At 39.5% G+C, this 13,980-nt stretch overlaps 1 protein-coding gene across 1 annotated transcript in view; it reads right to left on the minus strand.

Moving 5' to 3' along the window:
* Positions 1-5,254: 5,254 nt before the first annotated feature.
* Positions 5,255-13,980, minus strand: part of LOC131973180 (copine-8-like) — a 116,446-nt gene continuing 107,720 nt past the window's right edge. Inside the window, exons 19-20 of the mRNA XM_059335066.1 lie at positions 13,875-13,948; positions 5,255-13,003 (exon numbers count right to left, since the gene is read on the minus strand). Coding sequence (XP_059191049.1) covers positions 12,791-13,003; positions 13,875-13,948 — 287 coding nt within the window. The 3' untranslated portion in view covers positions 5,255-12,790. The remainder of the gene's footprint in view (positions 13,004-13,874; positions 13,949-13,980) is intronic.

Below are 13,980 nucleotides of genomic sequence, written 5' to 3' on the forward strand. Positions count from 1 at the left end.
ATATTAATTTTCTTATCAAAGGTGCTACAGTACAACAGTGTCTAAGGGCCATTGTAGGTAAAAGTGAATCAATAAATACAAATTATGGAGCTAGGAGAAGGGGGGATTTATTGGAGGTAACCTCTGAATTTCCTTTATTAAATGTATATAGTTATGGGGAAAAATATGATATTTCCTTTCATTAAAGTAGTAAATTTACAAGAATAATAATAATAATAATAGCAATAAAATGTGAAGATTGATTTGGATTATAAAGTCATAAATTGACAAGAAAAAGAGATTAAAGTGATCAATTTATGCAACAAAAAAACCCTCACAAATATATGAGAAAAAAAAAATTCATATTTTTTTTCTTGATTCTTCTTAATTGTAAGATTACCACTTAAATATTGGAGGATTTTCTGAGGGTTTTTTTGGTGCATCTGCAAATTAATAACTTTATAATATCCCAGAGTATTTGATTTTTTTCCCTGCAAACTTGTAAGATTTTTTATGACAAATGTACCACTTTAATCTCAGAGAATATCTCAGTTTTTGTCTCACAAGTGTCCAAATTTAATCTAAAGGAGTATCACACCTTAGACCAGCTAAATATACATTACAGTCATGGAAAAAAAATATTAGACCACCTATTGTTTTCTTCAATTTCTTGTTCATTTTAATGCCTGGTACAACTAAAGGTACATTTGTTTGGAAAAATATAATGATAACAACAAAAATAGCTCATAAGAGATTAATTTTAGAGCTGATAACTAGACATTTTCCATGGTTTTCTTGTTAATGATTTTGGTTATTTTCAAGAAAAACATGGAAAATGTCTAGATATCAGCTCTAAAATTAATCTCTTATGAGCTATTTTTGTTGTTATCATCATATTTGTTCAAACAAATGTACCTTAAGTTGTACCAGGCATTAAAATTAACAATAAATTGAAGAAAACAATGGTGGTCTAATATTTTTTCCATGACTGTATATAAATATATACAATGAATCCATTGAACAGTGGCATTCTACTCAAAGATGATTATTACACAATACAACAGATGTCCACTTTATTAACCTTCACTGTTTTTGGTGTGTGTGCTCAGAAAAATAATTAAAGTTTCTGATAATAGCTTCGAGTGGGAGGACCCCATCATCATCATAATAATAATAATAATAACAATAACAATAGAAAATTGATGATATAATAGCTCAAAACGAAGTTAAAAGTCACATGCAGATAAACACACGGAGCGGATAACGCTCATTAAAATGTTGCAGTGAAGAGGAGCTGGCTGTAATTAACACACTGCCACTTGTTAGCGCGCGGCCCACGCTGCTAGCATGTCAGATCACTTCTCGGCACCGTCAGCCGACTGTTTTGTTGCTGTTAGAGAGCGTGTAACAACTGTGGCAGATAATAAAGCAGAAACACGGGCCTGTGTGTGTTTATCAGGACAGGAGGCCACTACACTCACTCACGCTACACTGCCTCTCCGCTCTGACTGGGCGGTCAATCCAGCAAACAACTGAATAAATAAAATATGACACACGAAACAAAAGATTCACGTGTGATGCTTCTGTGCACAAACCGTTTCTTTTTTGGATTTCCTGCACCGTGAAGCAGATGGTGCCATGATGTTCTGTTATTTCTGTTTTGGAGAAAGTCCCTTTTTCTTTCTTTTTTTCTTGTTTTTTGACTCTCTCGGCGCTCCACATGGCGATAAATAATGAAGCAGAGATGCCATCAAATGTGATCGTACAAAGGATGTCAGTGTCATTTATTGTAAAAAGGGAAAAAGTCTCTGAGGAACCCTTCAACTGTAAACGGCAGATGGCTGGATGTGAGTGAGACGCCTCTCAGTCGGTGACAGCAGCCACCGTCCACTGACTGCTCGGCATGTCACAAGTTCATAAACTAAAAAATCCAACAGATAATTGTCCTTTTTTTGTCCCATGACTTCATCTCTTGAACCCTCAGATTCCCCCAAACCCAAACAATATAATAAAGGGATTTAAGCCAAATAAAATAACCGTGACTGACATTTTTTCAGGCATTTTCCCAATTTGTTTCTATAAGTTAGTGTGCCGCTATTTTAAAAGTGTAAAGTTTTCAGTTTCAGGCTCTCAAACAAGACAGAAGATATTTCCCAATCCTCATCAGAGTCTTTTGAATATTAAAATCTATCAAACATGGATGAAGGAAGGTGCACATGGGGCAGATAAACTCATTATTATTACAGCTGTTATTGTGATTTTCTAATTATCATCATTTTTAATTTATTATTTTTGGATTTTCTAGTTGCCTATCAATTTAGGTATAAGTATGTCTTTATAGGAGTATTGTGATAGAGAGTGTAAATGCTTTTGCGAGGATGTGATTTTGATTATTAATTTTATTTTAATTTTTATTAAATTTTTCTTCTTCTCTTTATTTTATTTTCGTTTTTTAAACCATTTTCTTTCTTTTTGTTTTGATGAAACAAAATGTAGAGCAACATGTGCTGTTTTGTTTTTCTTCAAATAAAAAGTGTAATAACAAAATCTATCAAACAAACACTTGAGAATTCATGCACAAACAATGCTTTGTTTATGTCTCGTTACAAGCTCACTCACTGCGACCAATACACAACTCAGTCTGCAAACATTTCTCAGCTCGTTAATCATTTTGCACAAATATTTAGTATGAGCACAGCCAGGCTGAGACACAAGTTCCATTAATGTGCACACAATGGGACTTCATCAGGTTAAGTGTTTAAATAATTATAAATTAGCGGTTTGGACCTGCAGACCATGGTCGTCATGAGTCTCCATTCTCCTTTGACCCCTGACCTCTGACATCATCACTGCATTTTGGCCAAGAGAAATGTCGCTCACTAAACACCAGCAGCCTCGGATTTAGTGGAACTGGATCATATTTTATGGATTAACCCTTTGGAGTTTTGGGGCTATTTTGTGAGTTTTGGACTCCTTTTCATTCTGCCTGTATAAACCACTTAAAAATCTTTACCATGACGTGTTGGTATCATTGTTTTCAGCACAACCTCACCTATATGACCTTATTATTATTATTTTCATTTTGACTTACTGGATCAACACTTTGAACACAAAAAACACAAAAAAACGTTTACCAAAAATACACATAAAAACAGATAAAAAACACAAAAGAATTTACAAAAAAATACACATAAAAAACACAAAAAAACACAAAAAATATAAAAACACACACAAAAAAACACTCATAAAAACACAAAAAAACACACTCAAAACACACAACACACCAAAAAACTACAACATTTACAAAAACACAAAAAACACAAAGAAATTACACAAAACACAAAAAACAGTAAACACGAAAGATTGCATTAAAAATGCTGAATGCACACTGCAAAATTAGAAAAATCTCTGCAGAAAAAATGAAATCATGTTACAACACTTGGTCAGGGTGTTTTTTACCTTTGCTGAAAAAGGGTTAATGCATTAAATTGGACATGGAAACTTCTGGAAAAGCCAAAACTTTAGAGAAAAGCTGACAGCAGGGCTCCATGCTGCTTGGTTTTTACGTTGTGACGTCATGAGGAAGTCGTGCTCCGGAGCTTTCTTGGACTCCAGAGGGTTAAATATTTTCTGTTTTTCCTCTGACGTCTCGACTCATGGCCATTTACAGAGTTCCTTGATGGACAGAAAGCTTAACTTGTTACTAAAGTACCAAGTACCTAACTGTGGCTGCCAGGACAGGAAGCTCAGAGCATCAGTGAAGTGTTGGTGTTTACACCACTAGCAGAGGAGCTTTGGACCGATGGGAGGAGGAGGTTCTCAGGGCCAGAGCGTGGGGGAAACGCTGGTGCTAAACTAGAGACACGCATCATACTCTGAAGACCACGCCCACAGGAGGGGAAACACACCAAACTCTCTCCATTGACTTTGTATTAAAAGAAGGAGCCTCCTTTACAATTTTGTCCAGTGGAAAAAGTTGAAAAATGGTCAAAAGCTGCTGTTTGGTAGAATGCACTACCAACAAGTTAAAGAACCAGAACTAAGTTTTTAATATCTGACAAACTGAAAAACTGAACTTTAAAGAGGATAATTAAGTAGATATTAGTTTGTTGACAGCCAGCTTGTCTTTCCTGGTAAAAAAACCCCTGATGTGTTTAAATCTAACAGTTTTAGCTAGAAACAGTTCGTATTTAGGCCAAGTTTGTTTTTTTTTGGTTCGTCAGATTTTAAAAACTTCTGTTCTGGTTCTCAAACTTGTTGTTTTTTTCCCAGTTTTTTTGCAAGCGGACAAAATGATCAAGGAGGCTCCTTCTTTCAATACAAAACCATTGGGAGGGATGAAGTGGGCGGGGCATAAGTCCCTTCTGTCTCTATTATATGATATATTTAACATGAATATAGTACGTTAGTATGCATTTCAAACAGCCAAATGGTTTACTTTGGTCTATTTGTGGCAAGAAAAATACAGAATACCAACGAGCCTTACATAGTGAGGCTGCAGGAGATAATACTGATTCAGGTGAAAGGAGCCTGCATTTGGAGGAGTTTTTCAGCCTGTTAGATCTTGAGACACACACTTTAAAGGTGCAATGGTGTGAAGTACGTGTATTGCAGTGTGCTGGCGCCGCTTCAGCAGATTTTATTGGCATCTTGAACAAGGACAGGTACCTATCAGAGTCTCCAACAGGTGAAAAAAACTTTAATACATTTTCTTGTGATGCACCCAAGTATTGAAATAAAATGATTTCACTTTATTTTAGTGTTGTGACATTGTAAGGCTCCAGTGATCTACCAAAAACAACAAAAAAAGGTTTGATATGAATATTTATTTAAAGACTTCAATTGTTACAGAAATAGTCATTTTAAATCTTTTAATTAGTGGCTTCCATATTTTCTATTAGAACAGTAAAACCTGTGCTGTCTTACAATATCACTAACCTCAATCACTGATTATTAAATACATATTAATGTATCAATGGACAAATAATTTCTGATCAGTGTAATCACAAGAATCATGCAGAAGCCATGAATCACTTTTTCGAGGGCTGATGACAAATAATAAATGAGTTTTGGGTGGGTGATCGTTTCTGTTGATGGTTAAAATCAGATCTGTGGTAACTTTAAACACGGCTGCATGAGGTTGGACAACAATATTCCCAGCTGAATGATTCTGTCCCTTTGCTGAGAGCGAGACAGCCCAATTTGATTTTTTTTTTTTATTCCTGCGTTTGAATCATTCTCCCTCTTATTCACATCACTTCAACCTCTGTGTCTGAGAGAACAATGCTGTGAGATGATGTCTGATGAGTGGCTGTGCATGAGCGTAACCAACAACAAAAGAAAGAAAGAGAAGAAAAAAAAAGAAAGACTTCAAAAGAAACATCTGAAGGCATTGCACAATTCCAAAGTGAGATTTTTAAGGCAAAAAAGTTGTCTAAAATACTCAGAAATAACACGTAAAAGATGTCATATTATTACAATTTCTTCCACTGATGCACCTCTGTTAGAAAAGAATCCACACATGCAAACTAAATGCATGCTATAAGAATAAAAAAAAACAGCAGAATAAAACAGGATATTCATCACGAGCATTCAGTTAAACCACTTTGTTAATATTATAAGGTACAGTAAACAACTTTCATGTCCTATGTGTGAAGATTAGTGGGCGTTCATGTGGCCTGGCATGCTGACACGTATCGCCTTGGCGGAGTGACACGATGCAAACGATGAGGCAGCGAGGTGTGAGCCGGCTTCATTAAAGCTTGTTTGTCCACCAGTGGCGCAGGGTTGTTGTTCTTTCTATCCGCCTTGTAGTCGCCTACACAATAAATGCTTTTGATTGTCACTGCTACACCGACGCAGCCTCGGAGGAACAGTGGTTTCACACGTTGCAGCCGCACGTGACGGAGCCATCCGCATACGTTAAGACTTCAAACTCTGCTGGGATTCTGTGCAAACAGCCAGCTCCGTTTGCTCGTCCTGAGGGCAAATCCTACGCGTGCCAAAGCAAACATCTACATGCTGTCACAACTATACGGCACATGATGGAATATTATGTTAGTCATGTGGTGTTTTTTATGATGCAGCTTTGTAGTCAGAGTTCATCAACTCCTCGTGGGGGCTGACCTATTTGTAATTGTTAAAAACAGTTTGTCAAATTAAAAATCAATAAAGTCTTTTATGTCAAATTGGAGCTTTGCTCGTCAAGCTTTGGATTTCTCCACATGTTGAGAGGTGTGTGGGCGGCTGTTTTAACCCATTTCTGAGGTTATTTAGTGTGATATAGAAAAATGCTGCAATATTTGTTATGATTAGTCTAAAGTCTTGAAATCTGGTACAAATCTAGTTTGGGTTGTGAAAGCGCCTTTACATATTTGCCCAAAGTTTAGTCTGTTTGGTTCATCCGAATCAGAGTGAAATTGATACATTTGGTTTGGTTTGTATTTAGTCTGGTTTCTTTCACAGTGCAGAAATGTAAGCAGACAAAATAAAATAAAAAGATTTGTGTACGAAGGTGGAGGGCTGAAAATCTATTCACAGTATTATTTCTTATTGGTTGAAAAGTTGGCAGTGAAAGATGTAATCACGGAAATAAACATAGCAACATGGAACCGATTGCAAACTGAGTCCGTTTGATTCTAGCAGCCGTAATCTGCTCTGGTGTTCACCAAACTAAAGTGGAGAGAAACGCTCAGAACGAGCTCCTGTTGAGGCTCCGAGTCGTCAACAACGTGTCGATCCATTATTTCTAACCTGTAGAATCAGTGAGGATGAGGCTTGATGCGCTACTACCATGATCTGTTTCTACCACAAAGGAAAATATTCAGTTATATTGAACACGTTGAGAATTGTGCAATGACAAATTAGCGTTAGCTCAAAATTAGCTCAGTGTTTTGGTTAATTTCCTTTAATTGGTTCAAGTTCTCGTCGAATCTCGTTCACAGTGGAATCAAATTACACTTGGGACCGAGACCCTCTCTGCAAGAGGTCTGGGACCGCTTGTTTTGGTCTGGACCAGAGTACGATTGGAGTGTTCATAACAACCAAACGAACCGTAACAAGGATTTAAAAGCACCAGAGTTCGATTGAAACTGACTGATGTTTGCTTGATGTCTGGGACGAAGAACACAAACAGGAAAAGCTGAATAAAGTTCACAAAAACATTGACTTTAGGCATTCGCCAACATTTTCCTCTTCCAACTTTCCAACCAATATCAAATAATACTGCAAGTACATTTTCAACCTTCCTAAACGCCTTTTTTGTTATTTGGTCCGCTTACATTTCTGCACTGTGAAAGAAACCAGACTAAATACAAAACAAACCAAAAGTATGGATGTCACTCTGATTCGGATGAACCAAACAGACCTGGCTTGTGAAAACGCTCTAGCGGTGCTTGAAGTGCCAGTACTATCCATATATCACATTGAATCACTCTAACATGTTTTTTTCTTTATCTATGTAACTAAAACATACATTTTCAGGCGCCAATGGTTGAAATTTTAAGGTATAAACAAATAAATACCTTGTTTTAACCCAAGACAGCTAGAAACCTTCTTCTGAAGACAAATTGTCATTTCAGCTCCCAAAGTTGAGGGTTATCAGATAGAAAAGTTGTGTGAGAAAGGGAAAGCTTGACAGGCGAAGCAGCCGTTACTAAAGAGGGCAGAGGTTTCAATTCTGTTTATCATCATTATCTCCCAGAAGGATGTTGTGTTTTGGTCACATTTGTTGGATTGATGAAAAGGGCTGTTGAGGGCCCTTGAATGCCTAAACTTTTAAATGATCCCTTCACAGTTTCAGAAGGACATTCCTACTATTATCTCAATAATCGCTGCTTTCTCACCCGTGTCATGATTGTCAATCACTTTATTGAGGATTGCACAGCCTTAACCAAGTGCTTTTAGTCCAAATAATCCCTTTGGAGTTGCCTCAGAGTTCTTGAAACTCCCACACCAGCTTGACATTCTGGACCTGAAACTGTCATTATATGCTGCTTTAAAAGGTGTAAATGCTGAAGTAAATATTGCGACTCTGAAACCACCGTTTCTCTGAGAAAACAAGCGAGAAAACCCCCCCAATCTTCACTCAACCCTGGCCTTGTTATGTAAGTGTCATGCATGTTTCATACACAATAGCATGTACTGGATGTACAGTGTATACGAGAGTGTGGGTGTGAGATGAAGCTGACATCGTGTCGTGATAAATAAATGAAAGGCCCTGCCTTGTGTTTCAGGAGAAGAGTCACAGAGTCTCGGCAGTTCGCTGCAAGTCACCTCTCCGGAAAACATCCGTACAGTATATACAGAATATATATTTACATATAAAAAGACTGATCCTTCCTGATCCGGTCTGGTTTAGACCAGTGCTACATTGTGCAATTCGATGGCCCCGCTTTCCCCTACGGGGTCCCCGCAATGAAACTATTCAGAAGTGTACAAAATCTACCGGACCACTCGCGCTAAGGGACCCTATTCAGTCAAACTGAATAACCAGCTTTCTGGAATGATTCTCGGCCAACAATGAGACGCTACACTGAACAATATGTCGATTTTGGCAGAGAAACGTTGCTACGGAGTGTACTTGATCACCAGGTCTACTGTTAAACATACATGGAACACACATAATTGTCTAACCATTGGGTTATAAAAAAATACAGGCCTGTCGTTCATGATTTAAATATGAATAACTTATGTATAAACATGGATAAGGCCTGTTAGTCATGATTTAAATATGATTACAGGCCTCAGTATAAAATGTTAGACTTATATCAGCAGTTAAGAAGCAGCAGTACATATACAGTATACTGACACAAAAAAGGCAAAACTTTGTACAGTGTATAAATGTCTAAGAAATTCTTTTTACAAGCAGTTTATACGTTTTAATGGAGCCACAAAGTATCAGGTAATTTTGAGGCGAAAGTTTAGAAAAAACGTTGTAAACTTTCTTTTACATCGATTCCTTGACTGAATAGGGCCCTAAAGGTACTTACAGGATCTACAGTTTGTAGTAAACAAATAAGTCAAATATATAAACGCTGTTCTTCAAACATTTACATGAGATAAAAGGGGAATATGGATGCGTACGGTGGCTGTTCTGAAAGGAAATGGTTTGTGCTTTGTTTAAAGTCACACTGTAAAGTTTTCATGTACACATTAACGGGTGAAGCAGCAAGGCTGAGTTTCACCCTGAAACTTGGCTAAAAGTGACAGTGCAATTACCTGTTTTAGGTTTGTGTATTAAAAACGAGTTTTAGAATATCATATACTCACCACCTGTAGGCTCTGGACAGAACGCAGCTCACTCTTTTGCAGAGGACAGCAAAGATAACAGCATAGGCACATACCCCTATATACTTATGAATGTATGTGTGTTTGTTTTGTTATTTTAATTGGTTATATCTAGAAGGTAATCTAAGGTCTGAAAAAAAACAACCTATTCTGACTTAACCATTCAAGGTCAATGTCTATCTTAAACCATTGGTGGTCAATGCCCAACTTCAACCATTCCAGGTTAGTACTTAACCTTAACAGTTCAGGTTATGAATGACTAAGTCAATGACTAACCTCATCCACTGAAGGACAAATCCTAACCATTCTGGGTCAAAATTTTGTGGTCAATGTCTAACCTTAACCGTTCTAGGTCAGTGCCTAACCTTAACCATTCTAGGACAATGCTTAACCTGAACCATTCTAGGTCAATGCCTAACCTTAACCATTCTAGGTCAACAATTCTGGGTCAATACCTAACCTTAACCACTCTAGGTCAATGCCTAAACTTAACCACTCTAGGACAATGCTTAACCTTAACAGCTCTAGGTTGATGCCTAAACTTAACCATTCTAGGTCAGTGCCTAAACTTAACCATTCTAGGTCAATGCCTAACCTTAACCGTTCTAGGTCAATGCCTAACCTTAACCATTCTAGTTCAACAATTCGGGTTCAATGCCCAAACTAAACCATTTGGGGTCAATGCCTAAACTTAACCATTCTGGGTGAACAATTCGGGGTCAATGCCTAAACTTAATCATTCTGGGTCAACAATTCGGGTTCAATACCCAAACTTAAGCGTTCCGGGTCAATGCCTAACCTTAACCATTCTAGGTCAACAATTCTGGGTCAATACCTAACCTTAACTGTTCTAGATCAATGCCTAACCTTAACCATTCTGGGTCAACAATTCTGGGTCAATGCCTAAACTTAACCATTCTAGGTCAATGCCTAACCTTAACCGTTTAGGGTAAATTCCTTACCTTAACCCTTCTAGGTCAATGCTTAAACTTAACCATTCTTGGTCAACAATTCTTGGTCAATGCCTAACCTTAACTGTTCTTGGAGAACAATTCTGGGTCAATGCCTTACCTTAGCAATTCGGGGTCAACAATTCAGGGTCATTGCTACACCTTAGAAATCTGGGGTCAATGCCTAACCTTAACCGTTCGAGGTACTCTGTTGTTTTAGTATCTTAAGTTGTCCGTTGCTTGTATTGTATTTATGTACTGTATTTCCATGTTCAGAACCCCAGGAAGACTAGAGGCCCACCCATGTGCTTCTAATGGGGTCCCTTAAATACAAAATAAACAGCAGCTGTGGTTAGCTCGGCTTCACAACAGTTACAATGGATTCCAACAGTGACACAGTCTCAAGACGAAAATAAACATATTTAACAGAAAATCTGAAAATATATTTAAAAATTGTTGAATTTTAAAATAATTGTTGTGTTCTTGTTGGATGTCATTGCTCATATCAAGAGACTTCCTCCATGTACGTTGTCAATTTGGAGGTAATTATTCATTATATTTTATTTTATCTTCTTTTTTAAAGAAATATTGCAAAGTACGGCTGTTCCTATCCCAACAAGATACCGAGGAACTCTTTCAAGTAGATTAGAGTTACGGCCCACCTACCGACCTTAAACAATCCATTAATACACTACACTTAATTTAGAAGTCTGCTGTCAGGCTTTTACTGAAACTGCAACAAAATATAGAGAGCATCTCACCCAGTTTTAGCTAACCTAAACTGCACTGGCTGCAGTATTCAGGGAAACACGCTAAAATTAGATTCCTGTTGTCTTTATTTAGACCACAGTAAAATCATGCATTTTTAATCCCACCTACAAAACTCTAAAAGGGTTTGGTAGTTGCTTTTTCCATCTGGGGGTACAAGCTGTGAATGCGCACAACACCTGGAGACTCATTTAAATGTATTAAAACAGGGAGGGGGGAATTGCCACATGAATCCAATATAAGTGTTATGAATTTAATCTGAGCACAGCTGCTGTCATCCCTGAAGTATTCAGTGCCAACTTTAAAGCCTTCAGGAGGTGAGAGTTTGATACAGAAAACACAGGTTTTTTTCTGGTGACTTTTCCTTTAAGGAGGTGATTAGTTACCTGCAATTAAACCTTAAGGGTGACTGATTATTACTGGTCTTTAGTTACAATATTGTTGGTATAAATTGAACTAAAAACTTTACTAACAGTCACTACTTGTATCCATATAGGTAGCTGCTAAAATAAAAGCATCTTTGCACGGTTTTCTGTGCACATATTCACAGTGTGCTGCTAACACAAAGGTGTGAGTCACTTGATTGGAAAGCCACCAAAGTGCTATAATTCCCAACTTACTGTTTGGCGAATATTTTACGAATACTATGTGAGAAAGGTAAAACTGTGAACTCTACAGACTCGACACACCAACACTTTGTTATTAAAACAACCTGTTTTTTTTGGCAATACTAAACAAAGTGAGAGGTAGAGAGACGTAAAAGCAAAAAGAACAAATGCTTCTGAAGTACAATGTTGTTCCACGAAAAAAAACCCAAAGAGACTCTAACACACAGTCAGGTTCGGTAGTGAGATGTGTGTTTTTGACTTCTGGGCTTGGAGATCCACGTTTCCAGAACCCACGGTGGACACGTTGCCTGTGAATGTTATCCGACAGAAGAGTAAGGCTGGTTCAGGTCCCTGCTGCATTTGATTTGACCGGACTCTGAGGGAGCACAGCTTCCTTTTGAGTCAAGGCAGGTGGACGGAGCAGAAGGTAAGGAGCGTGGGAAGATTTCAGGTGCATGATGGGTTTGTTCTTAATGGAACATGGCAGTCGTGGTGGTGGCGGTGGAGGTTTGTGTGGGAGGGACAAAGCCCTGAGTGCAGGACAACAGTGCATGCTTCTTTTTAAACTAGCACATGCTCCATTTATCAAAAAAAGAAAAAGAAAAAAGATACACACTCTGTAACGTAGAACGTGGCACCAGGGCCTAAAACGTCTTTGTACAAAGTCACAACCTCCAGTTTCTGCAGCCGAAAAATAGGAATCTGAAAGGTTTTCACATTGATCGGTATAAATGTCCTCCTGAAAAAAATCCTCCGCTCCAGTCCTCAATTTTGTAAACATTTATATATTGAAGAGACATGATTTTTTTGTGAACGATAGAGGAAGTGGAAATAGAAATAGCAGATGAACAGTGTTTCAGAAAAGGGCCTCTGAACCCAGTTTGGACCCTTCGATTGGTCCGTTTCTGTCCCGTTCACGCTTCCCGGTGGAGGTAGGTGATCTCACACCCCAACTGTCAAAACCCCCGCCTTCGTCCACTACGGGAAAAGTCCCTTCTCCTAAAAACTGGACTCGTCCCACTCGGGGGTTTTCGCCCACGGCTCGCGGGCCAAACGTTCCGGAAGGTGCAACATGAGAGAGCGGACGAGGTTCGCCGTGTGCTCAAAAGCTTCCAGTGAAGAGCAGGAAGAAGAAGAAGCAGAGGAAGGAGAGTAGAGACCAGTAGAGTCGGCTGGCCGGCGTCGGAGCCTCGGCCTTTAGATTCGGCTTACCCGTCTGCAGAGGAGGGGGTGCACGGCCGGCGGGGGGCAGGTGGTGTAAGGAGGCGGCAGCGGGCCCGGTTTGATCCCTCGGGTCCTCATGTAGGACAGGAACTGGTCTGGGATCTCGGCCAGCACTTCCTTCGCCAGGCGAGCCATGCTGAGGATGTGGTTTCCCCGCCGGTCGATGTAGTCTCTGAAGGGGACGAACTGTGGAGAGGAGAGGAGATGAGGTGAGAAAGGAAAGGAGACGAGGAGAGGAGACAAGGTGAGAAAGGAGATTAAACAATGAGAGGAGAGGAAACGAGAAGAGGAGAGGAGACAAGGTGAGAAAGGAAAGGAGACAAGGAGAGGAGAGGAGATTAAACAATGAGAGGAGAGGAAACGAGGAGAGGAGACGAGGTGAGGAGAGGAGACAAGGCGAGAAAGGAAAGGAGACGAGGTGAGGAGATTAAACAACGAGAGGAGAGGAAACGAGGTGAGGAGAGGAGACAAGGTGAGAAAGGAAAGGAGAGGAGACAAGGTGAGGAGAGGAGATTAAACAATGAGAGGAGAGGTAACGAGGTGAGGGGAGGAGACGAGGTGAGGAGAGGAGACAAGGCGAGAAAGGAAAGGAGACGAGGTGAGGAGATTAAACAACGAGAGGAGAGGAAACGAGGAGAGGGGAGGAGACAAGGTGAGGAGAGGAGACGAGGTGAGAAAGGAAAGGAGAAGAGGTGAGGAGAGGAGATTAAACAATGACAGGAAAGGAAACAAGAGGACACAAGAGGAAACGAGAGGGAAAAGAGGAGAGGAGAGGAGAGGAGAGGAGAGGAGAGGAGAGGAGAGGAGAGGAAACAGATAAAACATCATGTCAGAGAAAGTAAAAGGAAAGGAGAGAAGAAAAGGACAGAGAGGGAGAGGAGGATTCAATTTAGAGGAGCGAGACAGAAAACGTTCAGAGTGAGAAGAGGAGCCCAGCAGAGGGTCAACCACCGAGACCTTTCCCATTAATCATAAATCCACATTTCTCTGAAGACATTGTGCTGAGCGAACAGTCTCACAGCCAGTCAGCCGTGTCATCCGTGGGAATACAGCGTACCTGAACGATGTCCCTCTCGGCGTAGCGTCCTTGAGACGAGATCCGCTCCTCGTCCCCGTCCAGCTCGATCATTTCTGAGGACAGAGAGCACATCAGTCACGGCCTG

The sequence above is a fragment of the Centropristis striata genome, chromosome 6 (assembly GCF_030273125.1).
Source record: "Centropristis striata isolate RG_2023a ecotype Rhode Island chromosome 6, C.striata_1.0, whole genome shotgun sequence".
Classification (NCBI taxonomy): Eukaryota; Metazoa; Chordata; class Actinopteri; order Perciformes; family Serranidae; genus Centropristis; species Centropristis striata.